This window comes from Phragmites australis, chromosome 21 (assembly GCF_958298935.1).
Source record: "Phragmites australis chromosome 21, lpPhrAust1.1, whole genome shotgun sequence".
NCBI classification, from domain to species: Eukaryota; Viridiplantae; Streptophyta; class Magnoliopsida; order Poales; family Poaceae; genus Phragmites; species Phragmites australis.
In genome coordinates this window covers 25,558,470-25,574,966 of record NC_084941.1, presented here as the reverse complement: position 1 = coordinate 25,574,966, position 16,497 = coordinate 25,558,470, and the positions used below count along the sequence as shown (strand labels likewise).

Genomic DNA, 16,497 nt, shown 5'->3' with positions numbered 1-16,497 from the left:
GTTTGGTTCGCTTGTACGTTGTTCACTGTGATTGGACCAACATGTGTAATCCTCAACAAAACTTCTCAAGATCAAGTGTGATTTGATTATGTTTGATTTGTCCCACAATTTCTGGTTCATGCAGTTAGAACATGGACAATATATTTCCTTTGTCTTCTTAGTCAAAACGTCCTTTTCGGCGGCTTCAATAAAAGCAGAGAGTCATTTGATGTATATTTCTTCATATCTTGGCGCATCGTACATCCATGCTCTGTCCATCTTTAACTTCAACCACAAAATTAGATACATTAATTAATTAATTTGAAAATCAGAATAAAAAAGATTTTTTTAAAAAAAGAAAAAATGGGCTTGTTATGATTATAATATATCTACGCAATTGAATCTACATTGGCGCAAATTTATGGCTCAAAATAATGTGAATTCATTATTCTCTCTCTCCCTCTCCCTCTCCCTCTCCCTAGAGATCTAGATCTAGAGAGAAGAAAATCTCCATTCATGATGAAACCTCCTAAGGCTAAAAAACTTCAAATTCTAGCTACATTTTTTAAATATAATGCTAGAATCATGTGAATCTATACAATTGAATCAATATTGGCAATAAATTTTAGCTAATTTGATGATCTAAATGGCAAGAACCATGAGCATCTCTAGATCACATCTAAACCCTAATTAAGCTTTAAATCTAAATCTAAACTTTAAAAAATGCTAGCTAGGGATGAGATACCCTTATCTTAGATGGCTCCTTCAAGGAATTTAAAAACAAAATCTTTCCCCGTTACTTTCTAAATCCACCGCCACCTTGAGCTCTACTGTTCGAACAGTAGAGCTCTCTGTCTGAATGGAGCTACCCGATTGGATTCACTATTTATAGAGTTATTTCTACATGCGGTTCCTTATGTCAACCGCCTGTGATAATGGAATCTACATTTCCACAGGCAGTTCACATAAGGAACCGCCTGTGAAAATTAGTTTTCACAGGTGATCCATAGCCGCACGGGGCCGTAACCACTTACTTAGACGGTTTGTCCTATGAACCGCCTGTAGAAATGAAACCTATGTGTCTCGAAAAATAGCTTTTGTAATAGTGGAGGTTTGCAGCATAGAAGAGATCGCCTGCTAACAACCAACTACCAAAAAGTAGTTTTCTATTTCTACAGGCGGTTCACATAAGGAACCACCTGTGAAAATTAGTTTTCACAGGCGGTCCACAACCGCACAGGGCTGTAGCTACTTACTCAAACGATTTGTTCTATGAACCGCTTGTAGAAATAAAATTTATATGTCTTGAAAAATAGTTTTAATAGTAGTAGAGATTTGCAGCATAGAAGAGATCGCTGCTAACAACCAACTGCCAAAAAGTAGTTTCATAAAAAAATCATTGTAATGCAATGCTTCGCTGATCTCCTTCTAAGCTCAGCTGGATGACAAGGCACTCATGACGACCTGGAGCAACAACCCACAGGTTCAGAAGTTCCTCTCCGAATTCCAACTCCTCAAACAAGCCCCTTGGAAAACATGCTATACAACAAGAGGCCAAAAAATCTGGGCTACCACAAGGTGATGAACAGTACAATTTGGCAGGGGAGCGTCACCAATAACCCAAGTACCAAACATCCTCGGTTTCGGCCAAAACACACCATTCCATGTAGGAGCGAGGAGATCGGCTCCTCCTGAATTGACCTATGGATGGGCCAGGGTTGCACCCAGCTCTCTTCTAGCACAACTTAAGGCCTCGTGATCCTGCAAGATACATACTTGAAGCAACTGCAAGAGAGCTGTCCCTCAAGAAATAAACTCAGTCAGCTGAGAATCTTGCCCCCAGAGTGTAACCCTCAAGGTCTGAACCATCGGTCGCCTGACCAAAGAAGAATGAGATCTTTCCACCATGCCTTTCAACAAATGAAGCTTATGAAGCATAATTTTGTAAAAATCTGAAAATCCGACCCCGAGAACCAAAAAAAATTGGAACAGGTATGCCATCGTTACAACGTTGACAGTCAATCAAGGAACAGACCTTCACAAAGGAGCTGCTCAAAGACAAGCTGTGAGCTGTGGGAAAGAGAGAAGCACCGGACACCTACTGCTTCACTGTCAGGCAAATGTTATCTGGACAAAGGCAGGGTTACCAACTATAAATCTGCTCGTCTGTAAATAATTGATCAGGTTTGGAACCTCACTCATAAATTTCCTCACAAGAGCATCATGATTGAGGGCTACAATAGATATCTTTTGGGATATATGGAAGAACTCAAAAATAGCATTGGTGCTCCACCCAACTTCCGGAGCCCTTTCTTCAGATATAATGCTTTGGCCTTCTGAATGCTACAGGAAGAAAATTCTGCCCAAAAGACAGGGGATAAACACATGATGACTTGAATCCTGCAATGACTTAATCAGTTGGTTGAATGAAAGGGAAAATCAATCACTTGCGACAGCCCACCCTGAAGACTGCAACTTTAGAATTTGCCATCCTTCCCAATTCCCATCGCAAATCAAGATTTACCACCCAAAAGACAAAAAGAGCTAGGATTTGCTACTTATGTGCATTTAGGATTTCTCCTTTATTTTTAATCGAAAAAAGCACCCATTGAAAGGATACGGACCCATTTTTCCCACAACAATTTTTGATAATATGGGTCCGTTAGACCCGGTTCATATGAACACCAGTGGCCAGACATAACCTACGCCGAAGCCCTCCGTTTGCCAAAGAATAGCCATGACCTAACAAGCGGATCTAGCAACCGATCTTAATGTTACAAGTATACTTCTAAATGGTGGCAGCCTCCTGAGAAACAGAGAAAGCTACAAGTACTGATCGCACACTGTAAAAAAAAAAGTGTGTTTAGTTATCTGTATCTATAGTTTCCGTCTGTATGAGTAGATATAAATATACGATCTGATCCTGACTGACTTAACCTGGCTGAGCGGATACAGACTCTACATCCGCTCATACAGACGAGCTCATTTATCAGTGTCATAAAATCATCTTTATACGAGTAACTAATCACAACTCAACTCTTACATTCGTTTATATGGTCTCAGATTCAGTCAATCAAACAGAAAATCAGCTCATTGTATCTGCTCATACAGCCTCAGATACAACCAACTAAATATTTTTCTTTTTAACACATATAACTCCACTCAATTTGCTTTCTCCCAACCTCCTTATACGATACACTCTACAAAACATTGTTTAAACAACCAAACACACCCAGAGTCGTGCGCAAAAAAGTTAGGTTTAACGTAATCACTAAGCGGTGTACCACGATCCATGAGCTTTTGCGTGGGCCGGGCTGCATTCAACACCAGACATCTTTGTTCCACGTGCTCAGTTCCAATCCCAGTGGAGATCGGGGCGGGGATGGGACCACCCGGGCCCCTACCCACCTCGTTCGCACCTGTAGGTCCAAGGCCTCTGTATATGAGGATGCTTGTAGCCATTCATGACTGTCATAAAAAAACCTAAATAAAATGTTTAACTACATCACATGATTTGGATACAATCACAAATTCTATTACTATGCTCACAAATTCTATTACTATGCTTCACAAGTTCATGAATACTATGGTTCCAAATGTTTGTAGACAGTGTTGTATTGGATCATAGGCAAGCGATATGCTAGTAGATACTAAATAAGGACACATTGCACTAGCCTAAGCTGGTGTTTCTGTAAGCGGAATTATCACGTGAACTTTAGATTGATTGATTTAGCCAGAAAAAGGGGTTGCATATTTATACTCGGTCAAGGATATTCTCCAAGTAAGATTTATAGAAACAGGATCAAGCGGAGAGACATCCTGCCGTGGCTGAACCGAACGCGTGACCGAGCCGATTAGGAGGGGGTCGGGCGTGCGGCAGAGGGAGTCCTGGCGTTCGGCGCACATGGAGACCGACCCAATGCATGCTAACAGTTTCCACTGGTTCGGTGTTGTGTTCTGATTGAGAACAGTATGTATGTTCAGTATGAGTGTGTTTGGTTACCTGTATATAGCTTAGCTTAGCTCATGGGATGCAGCAGCAGGTAGGGAAAATCATATTGGTAAATAAAATTTACCGAATGTCACCGGTAAACCCGATTTCTTGGAGATAATGGATTTACCAGAAATTTACCTGTCAAATTCAAAAAAAATAAAAATAAAATAAACTTTTACATAATTTCTATAAAAATTAGTTCCAATTCATTTAACATCACAAATTACACATACCTTCATGGATGACATACTTCCCCTTGCCCCTGCCATGGCGGTCTCCCTCACCCTCCATCGCGATAGCAGGGCTAGAACAAATCATTATTTAGTGAGTACAATCAGAAATTTAAAACAAACTGGTACAGAACGAATCATTATATTTTCTAAACTAGTACAGAGAGGTTTCATATGCTAGGTTCATGCATGTATGATTACCTAGTTTAAAACAAACTGGACTCTTTAGCAGAATGTTATCTTTTGAAAATTCCATGGAACTAACTTTAGCAGAATGTTATAAATAAATTCTAAACTAGTAGTTTTAATTGAACAGAGCAACATACTTCCGAACAATTCACAGAAATTTGACATCAAGAAAACAGCATAAGAACTGATAGCTGTCCCTGCCACCTGAGCATAACTCATATTGGTTTCCAATTCAGGCAACTTGCTCCTGCATCCAGGGTTCACAGATGCGTTTGAAGGCCGGAAATTGCTCAGCGGCGAATTTCCAAAATTCTCGAATATCGTGAAATGTGGTCAAAATTCGGTGAGAATTCGCTCAAATTTAGTTGGTCAAATTTGTAAATCGGAGGCAAAAATCGACCGAATCAACAATTTAGTAACCACTCGATATGAACCAAAAACCAATCGAATTGTACCGGAAACTGACCGCATTTCCCGTATTTCATTTGTGCTCGAAAACCACTCTAAGTCGATAGAAAACCGCTCGGTTTTATCGAAAACCGCTCAAGTTCAATAAAAACCAAAAAAAATAGCTCAATCTTGTAGAATCGATAACTAATTCATTTGAGCTTCAAATCAAGTGAAACAAATTTTATTGGTTTTCTTGTAACATGATTTACATGATAAAAGTATTTATACTCATAAAAAGGTTATCTATTTTCTATGAGAAAATGTATTTGCTAAACCTATTTAATGATAGTTAATTCTTTGGTAATCCAAAAATCATGAAACCAATTTTGTTAGTATTCTTACATGATTCTATGTCTTTTAAAAATACATAAACTCATGAAATAGTAATTGTAACATGCATGATTGTGTAAATGTGTTGCAACTAGATTAATTCATAACTAACCCATCACATCTCCAAAATTAGTTAAACCACTTTTATTAGTTTACTTATACTATGCTTTATGTAGGAAAAATAATGGTAGATATGAAAAGGTTAATTACAATATTGTTTCTTAACATGTTCACTTTATGTTTGTGAATTTTGTAAAAATTATGGAGAAATTAATAAAACTCTAAATAAAGTGAAACCAAATTTAAAGATCCTCTTAAGATACGATGTACATAAAAAAAAATGTGTTTGCATGTTAAGCTTTTCCTTAACATGATGGACCAAATCATCATGTTCATACGACCCATTTCGGCATTTTTCTTTTTTTTTTCAAACTTCCTCTCCATGAAATATGATGCAAAGGATATTATTTTTGAATTTTTTCACAGAAGGTCTTAGAATTGTCTCTAGTATTTTTATGATTTTTTTGAATTTTTTGAATTCAAATTCGAAAACCGGTCAATTTCTAAATGTGGTGCAGACCGAATTGACCAATATTCACGAATACCAAGCGGTTTTCAACGATTTTTCAAACCCTGCCTGCATCCAGAGTAGTCAGTTCTATTTGCATTCTTGCAGCATGTCATCTGACTAAAACATTCGGTCCATGTTTCCTTGTCTGAATTTTGATATGGGTAGAGCCTAGTACTGGATCTGAAGGAAAACAACTGAATTCTCTTTAAGCTTTGAAATTGACAGAAACTTAAGTTCATTGTTCATTGTTGCCTTTGCTTAATTTCCTATGAATATATCCAATACCTGAACTTGTCGTCCTTTTCATATAGAAGTTATGGTGCATTGGCAAGTCAATGGTGACTGATTTATTGTAATGTTGTCAAACTGTGAATGTCATCCTATGCATCCACAAGGCATGGAAAATGTTGTAGTTGAAATGTTCACTACTTCAGTGCAATGGTTTAAGAGCCTATTGGACTTGTCACTATGTGAAAAAAATGTCATAGGTGATAAGTGGTAACGGTTATTAGTGACGGGTCCTGCATCGGTTACCTCGAACGTGTCACTGATGAGTCCTCATTGGTGACGGGCTTTACCTGTCACCAATGAAGGTCATAGGTGACCCGTCACCTATGACTGAACATAAATGATAGGTCTTAACAGTAACCCGTCACTTATGACTGATTAGCTTTTTTTTGTGTTTTTAGACACGAAAAAGTCAAAAACAATATATTTTTTTCACCCGAGCCGTCCCAACACAGAGGCCCATCCTATATGCCCTAAAAGCCACACCTTTTTCAAAAGATTTTCAGTCTTTGCGTTCCGTGGCAATCGAACCCATGACCTCTCCTCATGCACGAACCCCCTTACCACCGCAACTATCACGTCATTGTGCTAGAAACAGGATATTTTATCTTTTTAACCTTTGTTGCCGAAGGTCATAGGTGACGAGTCATAAGTGACGGGTCATGACCCGTCACTTATGACACAGTTATGACCCATCACAGATGACTAATTTTGCCGAGATGTTGAGTACTGAATTCAGCGAATTGTTAATTTACATATAAAAAATTTCTTCATCCAAAGTTTCACAAATATTTTATGAATTTCTGAATATCTCATACCAACGATCGCAATTTGATAGCTGAACCGGAATGCCTTCGGTAAAACGGGCATAACTTTTGCATACGGACTCCGATTTCAATGTTTTTTTACTCTACAAACATCTATAGAAAAAGTTACATCCATTACTAACTGATAATGTAAGTTTTGGCCAAAAAAAAATTAGGCCAAATTAGGCTTGTGAGATTGAGTTCTCGCCCCCTAAAGTTTTTACACTATTTTTGAAACACGCGTTTGTATCTATAGCCGCCACCTCTTACATCAAAATTGAGCAGAAATGTATAATGGTTCCTATTCTAGTGCTACTGAGGTGAGAAAAAATAAGAGAAAAATCAAAGAAAAATAAAAAATATTCATGTCATAAGTCATTGGTGCTGCACGAGAAGAGAAAGAAAAATACTTTTATTAATTTGACCTGTCACCTATGATTGGCCTAGCACGACCCCTCACTGATGAGTTTATTATTAGTGACAGATCACAACTTGACCTATCACTAATGACTAGCTAGGATGACTCATCACTGATGAGTTGTCATAAGTGACGGGTCATAATCGTGACCCATCACATATGACAGGCCTAGGATGACCCATTACTGATGAGTTATCATTAGTGATGGGTCACAACTATGACCCATCACAATTATCATAAGTGACAGATCATGTTATAATCTGTTACTAATTTTGTGTCTCCTTTATCTGTTTTTCACGTAGTGTGTATTGACCGCCACCTTTTGATTGGTTAGTTTACATTCTCTGATAAATCAGTTAGTTAGATCTGGATCTGCCTAGATCATGTCTGTTCATTTGTGACAATTCTTGGCGACAGTGGAATGATGCATCTAAGCTTGTTCTTCACTAACCAATATTTGGCTAACCATGGCTTGGCATCAATAGCTTTTTTGTTTGGAATTTCATGATCAATGAGCATATTCAAAAGGTAATGTATAACTTTAGTAAATTTTTTTCATTGAAGGTATCCATGAAAGATGAAGCATTGATGTATTATTGGCGATAGATGACGATACAGTCCTACACTGACATTCTTTTGTCGACTTAGTGCAGTTTTTAATCTAATCGGTCAGCTTACTAAATATTTGCTCTCTGATGATGATTATATTAGTGCTTTAAATTACTCTACCTTACAATCATTCAAAGAACAATCAAACATCCTAATCGATTCTAGCTTGTTGATGCATACATTCTCATCTTTCAATTTGTTGGCCAGCCATGTGTTTGAAATAAAAGAAGTATGTGTGAGTGGTTGCGTGGCTGAGGGTAGCCGCTGATGCCGTTGGAGCCATGGGTCGGATAGGAGGGTGGTGGGCATGCTGGCTGCTAGGATAACGAAGCAGAGTTGTTGGGAGGTGGCGGCGTATCTGGAACTGAGAGCCGCCAGAGTCAAGGGAGGCGAGGTGGTGTGAGGGAGACAAGGCTGCGCACTGTCGGAAGAAGAGAGGAACAGAGGCAGTTGGGCTAAGAAGATGATGGGGGGCTGTTGGATGTGCATCCAATGGCCAGATTGATAAAATTCAAGGGACACTAATTTGTGTGCTGCCTTGTGCCCTACTAATCCAAGATGTGGGTGCAGTTTATTTTCCCAATTTTTTTGTGTAAGGTCTTCAGTGTTTTGCATGAAGGCATCAGATCCACTCCAGTGTTATTGATAGGTGCACCAGATCTAGAAAAATTTATTGTGCTACTGCTATGAAATGTGATTCTGAAATATTTTTATTCAGTTTCAACAATGCACACCTAGCCAATTAGATAAAAGAAAAACAAACTGCAGTTTGATAATTTTCTCTGAGACTTTGTCTCTTTAATAATTTCCTTTTTTTCGCGATTACGCAGGAGAACTGCGCATATTGTATTAAGAAGAAATAGTATGAAGGTTCTTTACAAAGACCGACAACGATCCTCCAGGGTCACGGCTAGGATGGAACGTTCAGAAGGTAGAAGGCGATTACAGGGCAGCGAAGCAACTAAAATGATCGGGTGGCAATCAAAGGATTGTCCCGAGAGCCCTCAACCATTGCAAGATGGGTGTGAAGTTCTTAGCTCCCGCCTGTCTCCATCTTGTAGCATCGTCCTTAATTGTGGCCACTAGCTGTACAACAGACACTCGGTGATTGTTGAAGATGACAGCGTTCCGAGAAAGCCAAATCCTCCAGCAGGAAAGGAGAACGAGAGTGTCCAGGCCCTTGCACAGCTCCGTCGCAACCTGACCCCTAAGATGGATCCACCAGTCAAGGAGAGGAGGGTCTGATGAGGGGATTTGAATCCCAAGAACTCTCCACCACACTTCCCGAGCGAAGGTGCAGTGAAGCAGCATGTGGTCGACTGATCGGGGAGCTAGGAGCAGTGGGCACAATAATCATCGTCTTGAAGACCATGCCTTCGACGACGTGCAGCCGTCCACAGCCGATCATGCAAGGCAAGCCACGCGAAGAACTTCACCTTGCGGGGAGCCCATGACTTCCAGATAAGGTTGGCTCCCGTGAAATGGAGAGCACCATTGAACATTGCCAAATATGCCGATTTGGCCGAGTACTGGCCATTGCTCGACCATTTCCAAAGCACTTGATCAGTATTTTCGGACAGGGTGACATCCTCCAGTTCGGACCAAATCCAAATGTATTGCTCCAGCGCTGGAAGGCTCAAAGGGCCAGAGATATCCCTTAACCATTGTCGATCATGCAGTGCTTGCCTCATGATTCTTTGCTTAGAAGCAGCAGGAGAAACGCAGTTGAACAAATCAGGGGCAATCACCTTAATTGCACGGCCACTCAACCAAGGATCCGTCCAAAAGAAGGTAGAGCGGCCATTACCAACCACAAAGCTAGTAGAGGCTTTGAAGAGGGCGACCACCTCCTTGTCATGATGAATCGGAAAATTGATCCAGGATTTGGAGGAGGCACTTCTTTGTCACCACAGCCATCGGAGTCGGAGGGCGATACTAGCAAACTACAGATCTTGGATGCCAAGTCCACCATACTCAAGAGGCCTACAAACTTTGGACCAAGCAATGGAACAACGCCCCTGAGATGATGCCCTGTCGCCCGCCCATAAGTAGGCCTTACGGATCTTGTCAATCTCTTTAAACACCCAAGGCGGCACTTTGATGGAGAGGAGTGTATGGAGAGGAATCGACGATAACACTGATCTGACCAGGGTAGCCCGACCTGGTTTGGAGATCAGTTTACCTTGCCAAGCTGGTAATTTTGCCGCGACCCGGTCAACAAGATTTTGTAGTTGTGGTTTGTGTAGCCGACCGATTGTTAAGGGGGATTCCAAGATACATCAAAGGGAACGAAGAGCAACTGCAGGAGATATTGTCCTTGATAGTGGTTAGATCCGTCTTCTCGCAGCATATAGGAACAACAGTACTCTTGTCCAAGTTAGCTACAAGGCCGGAGGCCTCGTCGAAGAAGGAAAGGATGGCTTGGTGGCCTTGTATATCTTGTTGTGTGGGCGAGAGGAACAGGACTACGTCATCGGCGTAGAGGGAGCAGCGGTGCAAGATTGACCTGTGGCCGGCTAATTCAATAACACCATGTGCCCCGGCTGCATCCAGCACCCGAACAAGGACGTCCATAACAAGGACAAACATGAATGGGGATAGAGAATCCCCCTGCCTCAGTCCCCTGGCATGGTAAATCATAGGCCCAGGATAGGAGTTTAGGAGAATCTGAGTTGTAGCTAAACCCAACAATGACGCGACCCAATGACACCAACGGTTGCTGAACCCCCAAGCCTTCAGGACCTCCAACAAGAAGGGCCAACTAACCAAATCAAATGCTTTTGAAATATCTAATTTGAGTAGGATCTTGGGTGTCTTTGCTTTCATAAGAAGCCTTGCGGTGGAGCGCACCAAGGTGAAGTTATCATGGATTGACCTCCCCGCGATGAAAGCGCATTGAGCATCAAGGATCATGGAATCGAGCATTGGGGCTAGCCGAAGAGCCAGGATCTTGGCGATAAGCTTCCCAATACTGTGAATTAGGCTTATGGGACGGTAGTCCGACGCCCTCAGTGGTTGTTCCTTCTTCGGTAGCAAGGTAATAAGGGCATTATTGAGCTTTGACAAGTGTCTAGTGTCGCCGATGGCAAAGCAGCCAATAGCCAGCATAAGATCGTCCTTGATCACCGTCCAGGCGGCGCGAAAGAATTCTGTTGTGAAACCGTTCGGGCCCAGGGCCTTATTCAAAGGCATTCGTTTGATGGCGGCCAGAACTTTGTCACAGCCGAACGAAGCCTCTAACGATGACATGTCAATGGGCGAGATCCTGATTTGCTGTAAGTTTATGGAGAAGGATCTCGACGGTGCGCTGCAAGGATGGAATTGAAGTGCGAGAACAACACCTCCTCCATTGAGTCATGGGAGGAAACCGTTTCGGCGGTCGTGTTTAAAGTGTCGGTGTGGTTGCGTCGGGCACGAAGCTTGGCAAACGCGTGGCAAAGCCTGGTGTCTGCGTCACCCTCGCGAAGCAACGCCACACGGGAATGGCTCCTCGCTATTGTACGCTCCAAGGAGGACAAGCCAAGGCACCGAAATTTGAGTTCCTTGCGTAGTGCCGACTCGGCCGCCGAGAGGCCTCTACGGTCCTGGGCTGAATCAAGGCGTACGATGACCTCTCGAGCAATGAGCAGTTGATCCTTTATGCTGCCGACGGATTTTGAACTCCAGCGCTGGAGCTCCTTTGCTGTCCGCGTGAGTAAAATATGGAGCCGCAGGAGGGGAGGCATGCCAAGCTCGTCCGAGAGCAACCTCCAACCCTTTTCAACAGTGTTAAGGAACCCATGCATGCGGGTCCAAAAGGATTCGAATTGGAAGTGCCTTCTCCTGTGAAATTGCATCGAAGCTGATAGGAGGAGGGGGCAATGGTCGGAGCAGTCCGACGACAAAGCTTGAAGGAAGCAATCCAGAAAGGCAGCGTCCCAATCGGAAGAAGTGAGCGCACGGTCTAACCGGACCAAAGTCGGCATGGTACGCTCATTGGACCATGTGTAGCGCCGTCCGAAGAGGTGCAGGTCCTTGAGCTCATGGTTGTTGATGAATCGACGAAATCGGGCGACTGAACGACGGTTGATGTTGTCATTATTCTTCTCGGCGGCGGCAGCGATCATGTTAAAATCACCAATCGCCAACCAAGGGCCGGAAATAGCCCCATGAACAACGGTTAGCTCGGACAGAAACTCTGCCTTCCTGCTTTCATCGTTGGGCCCGTAAACAGCAGTGAGGTGAAAAGAGTTGGAGTCCGCAGAGGAGATGCACACGGTGACCAAAAATTGGCCGACTTGGAAAGCAACAATGGTTAGCTCGGACAGAAACTCTGCCTTCCTGCTTTCATCGTTGGGCCCGTAAACAGTAGTGAGGTGAAAAGAGTTGGAGTCCGCAGAGGAGATGCACACGGTGACCAAAAATTGGCCGACTTGGAAAGCAACAATGGAGAACGACCACTTACAGACAACAAGGATTCCACCCCTAGTGTGAGAGGCTGGCAAATACGAGAATCCAGACACGCCAGGTCCACACATATCATTGGTCATGAAAGTTGTACAAACCGCCAATTTAGTCTCCACTAAGCAAACAACTGACACACCGTGGTCCGCGATCAAAGAGCACACAACATTTCGATGAGCCTCACAATTTAGGCCGCGGACATTCCAACTGAGAATCTTTAAGCTGTCCATCAGAAGAGGCAACAATGTGCGCGCGGCAACCCAGTTCATGCCACAACATCGGCAGAAGGTGCCGGATCGCCCAAAGCTAGCGTTTAGCCGAGGAAAAGGTCCCTAATCGCCCGAATACATTGCTCTGTGAGAGGGTTCTCAAAAGTCCGCTCATATTCTTGGCGGTGTCTGGGCAGGGGGTCCTCAGCATCCTTGATGATGCCCAGACGACGCATGAGGAGAAACTCCCCCCGTTTAGAAGGCCTCACCGCCGAGAATTGCACTTGAGTGGCCAGACGGTCGCTTCTCCTTGGACCCCGGCCTCGCACCGGAGCGAGTGACAATTGGCCGGGAACGGTAGCAAGTGGGGTCGGGAGCTCCTTAGTTAGGCTGAAGAGAAATGCCTGCATGGAGGTGGAAGCTGAAGGAGTCCTAAGCTCTGACGGAACTGCCACCGGGGTAACCAGCGCTGGATCAGTAGAGGTTTTAGGTCGCTGTTGGGGGTGCGGCGTACTGTAACGGGTCCGACAATAGCTGCGGCCCCTGTGACGTGAGGCCGGCCGAGGAGAGGGGCTGCCGGGTGTTGCAGAGGGCCGCCTGCTTTGATATCCAGAGGGAGGCCCATTAGCGGCTCGACCAGAGAGGGTAGCGCACGACGACACAGCCAGTCGCCAGCGTCTCGAGTAAACCCGCCCAAAGCGCTTGATTTGCAGTGGCACGCCCAAGCAACGTCCCAGCGGTCGAGCTGGAATGTGGTGGTAGACCGCTGGGTCTTCCGGGATGACTGGGAGAATGGGATCGCGGACCGGAGAAGAAGCGAGACAGAGCTTCGGATGCTCCGGCGCAGCAGCGTCCGAAGCAACCCCCGGACCCTGAGAGGAAGGCGTCTGTGGTATGTGCGCACGGTCAGCCAGGCTAGCACTAGGGTGGGATTCTGCTGACATGGGGTCGTAGGCCCGTGAGGGTGCTGTGCCGTGCTCAGCAGGAAAAGCAACGACAGGGTCCTCCCCTCCTATCGCGCGAGCGGCGAAAGTGACCCGCATGACCCCAGAATCCGCGACCGCCGCAGAGTGCACCGCCCGTGAACCGCCGAAGGTTATGCTGGCCTCGATGTCAGCCTGCGTGGTAGCAGCCAGAGCCTCGGGAGGTGAGCTGACGAAGGAGCCAAACGGGATGCGAACGGCGTCCGATTGAGGTGGGAGAACGCCGACAGCCCAGCGGACGCCGTGTGCAGAGCCGGCAGCTGGCCTCTCAACACTGCCGGACATCGAACCCGGATGTGTGAGATACCTCATGCGACGACCACGAGGGAGGCCGTCCCACCCCAGGCCACTGAAACCCCCGCCGTCATCGTCGGAAGAAGTACCACTGTCGCTGCTGGATGAAGGAACGCGGAATTCCGCCAAGGACACCAAATGGACGGGGACATTGTAAGACAGGACATTTGTCTTCATGATGTGCGGCGAGAGGTTACCGAAGAGTCGCTGCATTCCTGGATCGCCATAGCGAGCAACGCGGGCAGGCTCCGCGACCTGCATGACAACCTCTTTGGGGATGACGTCTGGACGATCACACCAAGCAACCACACGGAGAGCGCGCGTGATCGATCTGCTCAGTGTTCTCCAGTCGCTCGACCCAGCAGCAGTGGCCAAGAAGGCGTTGCGCGGTGTCGACGGACCATGTGTTAGGTGGAACGCCGTAAAGCGAGACAACAACTAGGAAGGCCAGCTCGACAGAGGACGCGAAGGCCAACCGAGTCCACGGGCGGAAGAACCAGCGCACATCCGACGTAAGATGCATGCCATTGGCGGTGAGAATAGCATCCCTAGCGGATTGGGATTGACAAATGAGCATGAAACCATCTGGTTGGAAGAAAGATACATCGGAAGCCCTCACTGGCACGCCAATGTTGGTGGAGATGAAGTCAACCGTACCAGCTGGTCGCTGGGCAGGAAATCTCTTCTGGCACGATCGGCGTAAGCCAGCAAAGCCCAATGTAGACGTCGACCCTCTTCCTCAGCGAAAGCAGTACACCAAGGCAATATGCACCGCGTCGCTGGTGAGCCGTGGACAACAATCTCCTTAGAGGAGATCTGAGGGGAGGCGGCGAGCAATTTTCCAGAAGTTGAGCCGGGTGGAGTGGCCCCGAGAGCAGCTGTTCCCAATGCGGTGGAAGCCGCCCTGGAGCTTCGGCTGTCGTGGCCAACGGGGGAGTAAAGCGGCGTGTCACCGCCGGCCGCAGAGCTGACCGGAGTCGATCCCGTCGAGGGAGATATATGACGAACCTGACGATGAGCTGCCCCGGACGCGGACCCTGACGACGTCGAACGCGGCCACTTGCAATCTTTTGCATGGTGCCGAAACCCTTTACAGCGGAAGCACCTCGGCGGGAGGCGGCACTCTGCCCTGCGGTGTGTCCAGGAGAGACAGTTGAGACACCGCCCATCCAGCTCCGCCGGAAGGTTATGCTTGGTCGGTGCGGAGACGTGGTGGCGCGCCACCGAGCGCTGCCGACGACGCTTGTTGGTGACCATGGCCAAACCGGCTTCAACAACAACCGCCTCAGGATGAGGCGTGGCGGGAGTCAGGCGGGGCCGCTCTAGCGGCAGCCATTAACCTGGAGGGAGGAGCAGCGCGGCGAGGCTCGATGCTGCTGGGAAGAACAACCGCCTTCCCTTTCTGTGTGGAGCTCAACCGCGAATGAGCAGGGGCCGACGAGGCCGAGGGTGTGGTGGAGCCAGGGGAGTCCTGGAGCCATCTTTGAGCTTTCGTCCTGCCCGTAGAGGAGGCCCCAGGGTGAAACGGAGGTGCAAAAGGGGAGAGGGGGGAGGGAGGAGCTGGGGGGAACTCAGGCATGGCGAACGAGGGCTGGAGGGTGGAAGCCGGGCTCGGAGGGAGCGTCGGCGGCGAGGAGGGTGGAGGGGGGAAGGGAGGGGCAGCCATCCTTCTCCAAGCTGACAAGATTAGTCAGGTTGCCCAGTGTTGCTGGTATTGTACCGTTGAGGCTATTTCCATCAATAATTTCCTTTGATACTTTGACTAAGGAGTACATATTTACGGTTCCGTAAAATAAACTTTTCTAAGACTCTAAGTAACTTGCTGTCATCTCTGCGAGGTACAAATTCTTCTGCAAGGTACAAATTCTTCTGACCTGCAGGACGGCTGCAATCTCTGCGAGGAGATCCAAGGATCAGACATCGAAACTCCATCAACTCAGGAGATTGTGCTTGCTGCATCGGAGGCAGGAGTTACGCTAGCTGAATTGATCGAGGAAGAATCACGTCTGCAAGTCAATAAAGGAAGGGAACATGATTCGACCGGAACTGGAGGATACTCACTGGTATCGTAAATTGCTGAAGTAGTGGCTACCAAACGTCTCAAATCTTGGCAGGGTCCTCTTCCGAAACCGAGGATTTCTCCGCCGAAGACTTTGGGAGATATCCTGGCCACAGACCTTCGCAGCAAGAGCATGTCCAGTGCAAGAGACCGTGGATGGAGCAACTGGCCTGGGAGAGAACCACGGTCCAAGAGCAGATCGGCTTCGGCAACTCCGGCGGTCTTGGCGGATATACTCTCGGCTGGCTCTCTAATACATCTCAAACAAGCTCCGGATATCTCTCAAAAGAGGCACCTATTTTTCAAAGGCTGATGACCAAGGAGCCTGCTTTGGAATTGAATCAAAAACAGGAAACTGATCCTGTATACAATCAGGCAAATCAGCATTGCCAAAAATCTCATTAAGGTTTTCCAGATGGCGAATTCCTAGACGCGGAGGAGGATGCGACAGGTGGGGCCGATCTGTCGCAGAACTCACGGATCGTTGAGGCTGTGGCCACTCAGGTTATTGCGGGCGACTCTCCTGCACCAGCGCTATGTCCGAATTCCTCTCTCAGAGCCGCTGGGAAAGTTCTGCGGCGAGGGCACGGGAAGAGTCGGGGATGGCTGCTGCGACCTGGGCAACCCATGGTGGTTCTGGGGGAC

The 16,497-nt window shown here is 46.2% G+C and overlaps 1 protein-coding gene across 1 annotated transcript; it reads right to left on the bottom strand.

Moving 5' to 3' along the window:
• Window positions 1-15,078: 15,078 nt before the first annotated feature.
• LOC133903275 (leucine-rich repeat extensin-like protein 5) lies at window positions 15,079-15,459 on the bottom strand. Its single transcript, XM_062344580.1, has one exon. The coding sequence runs from the start codon at window positions 15,457-15,459 to the stop codon at window positions 15,079-15,081; it is 381 nt and encodes a 126-aa protein (XP_062200564.1).
• Between the last annotated feature and the right edge of the window lie 1,038 nt (window positions 15,460-16,497).

Excerpts from the sequence above, each read along its gene's own strand:
- LOC133903275 (XM_062344580.1), bottom strand. The coding sequence starts at position 15,459 with ATGGCTGCCCCTCCCTTCCCCCCTCCACCCTCCTCGCCGCCGACGCTC.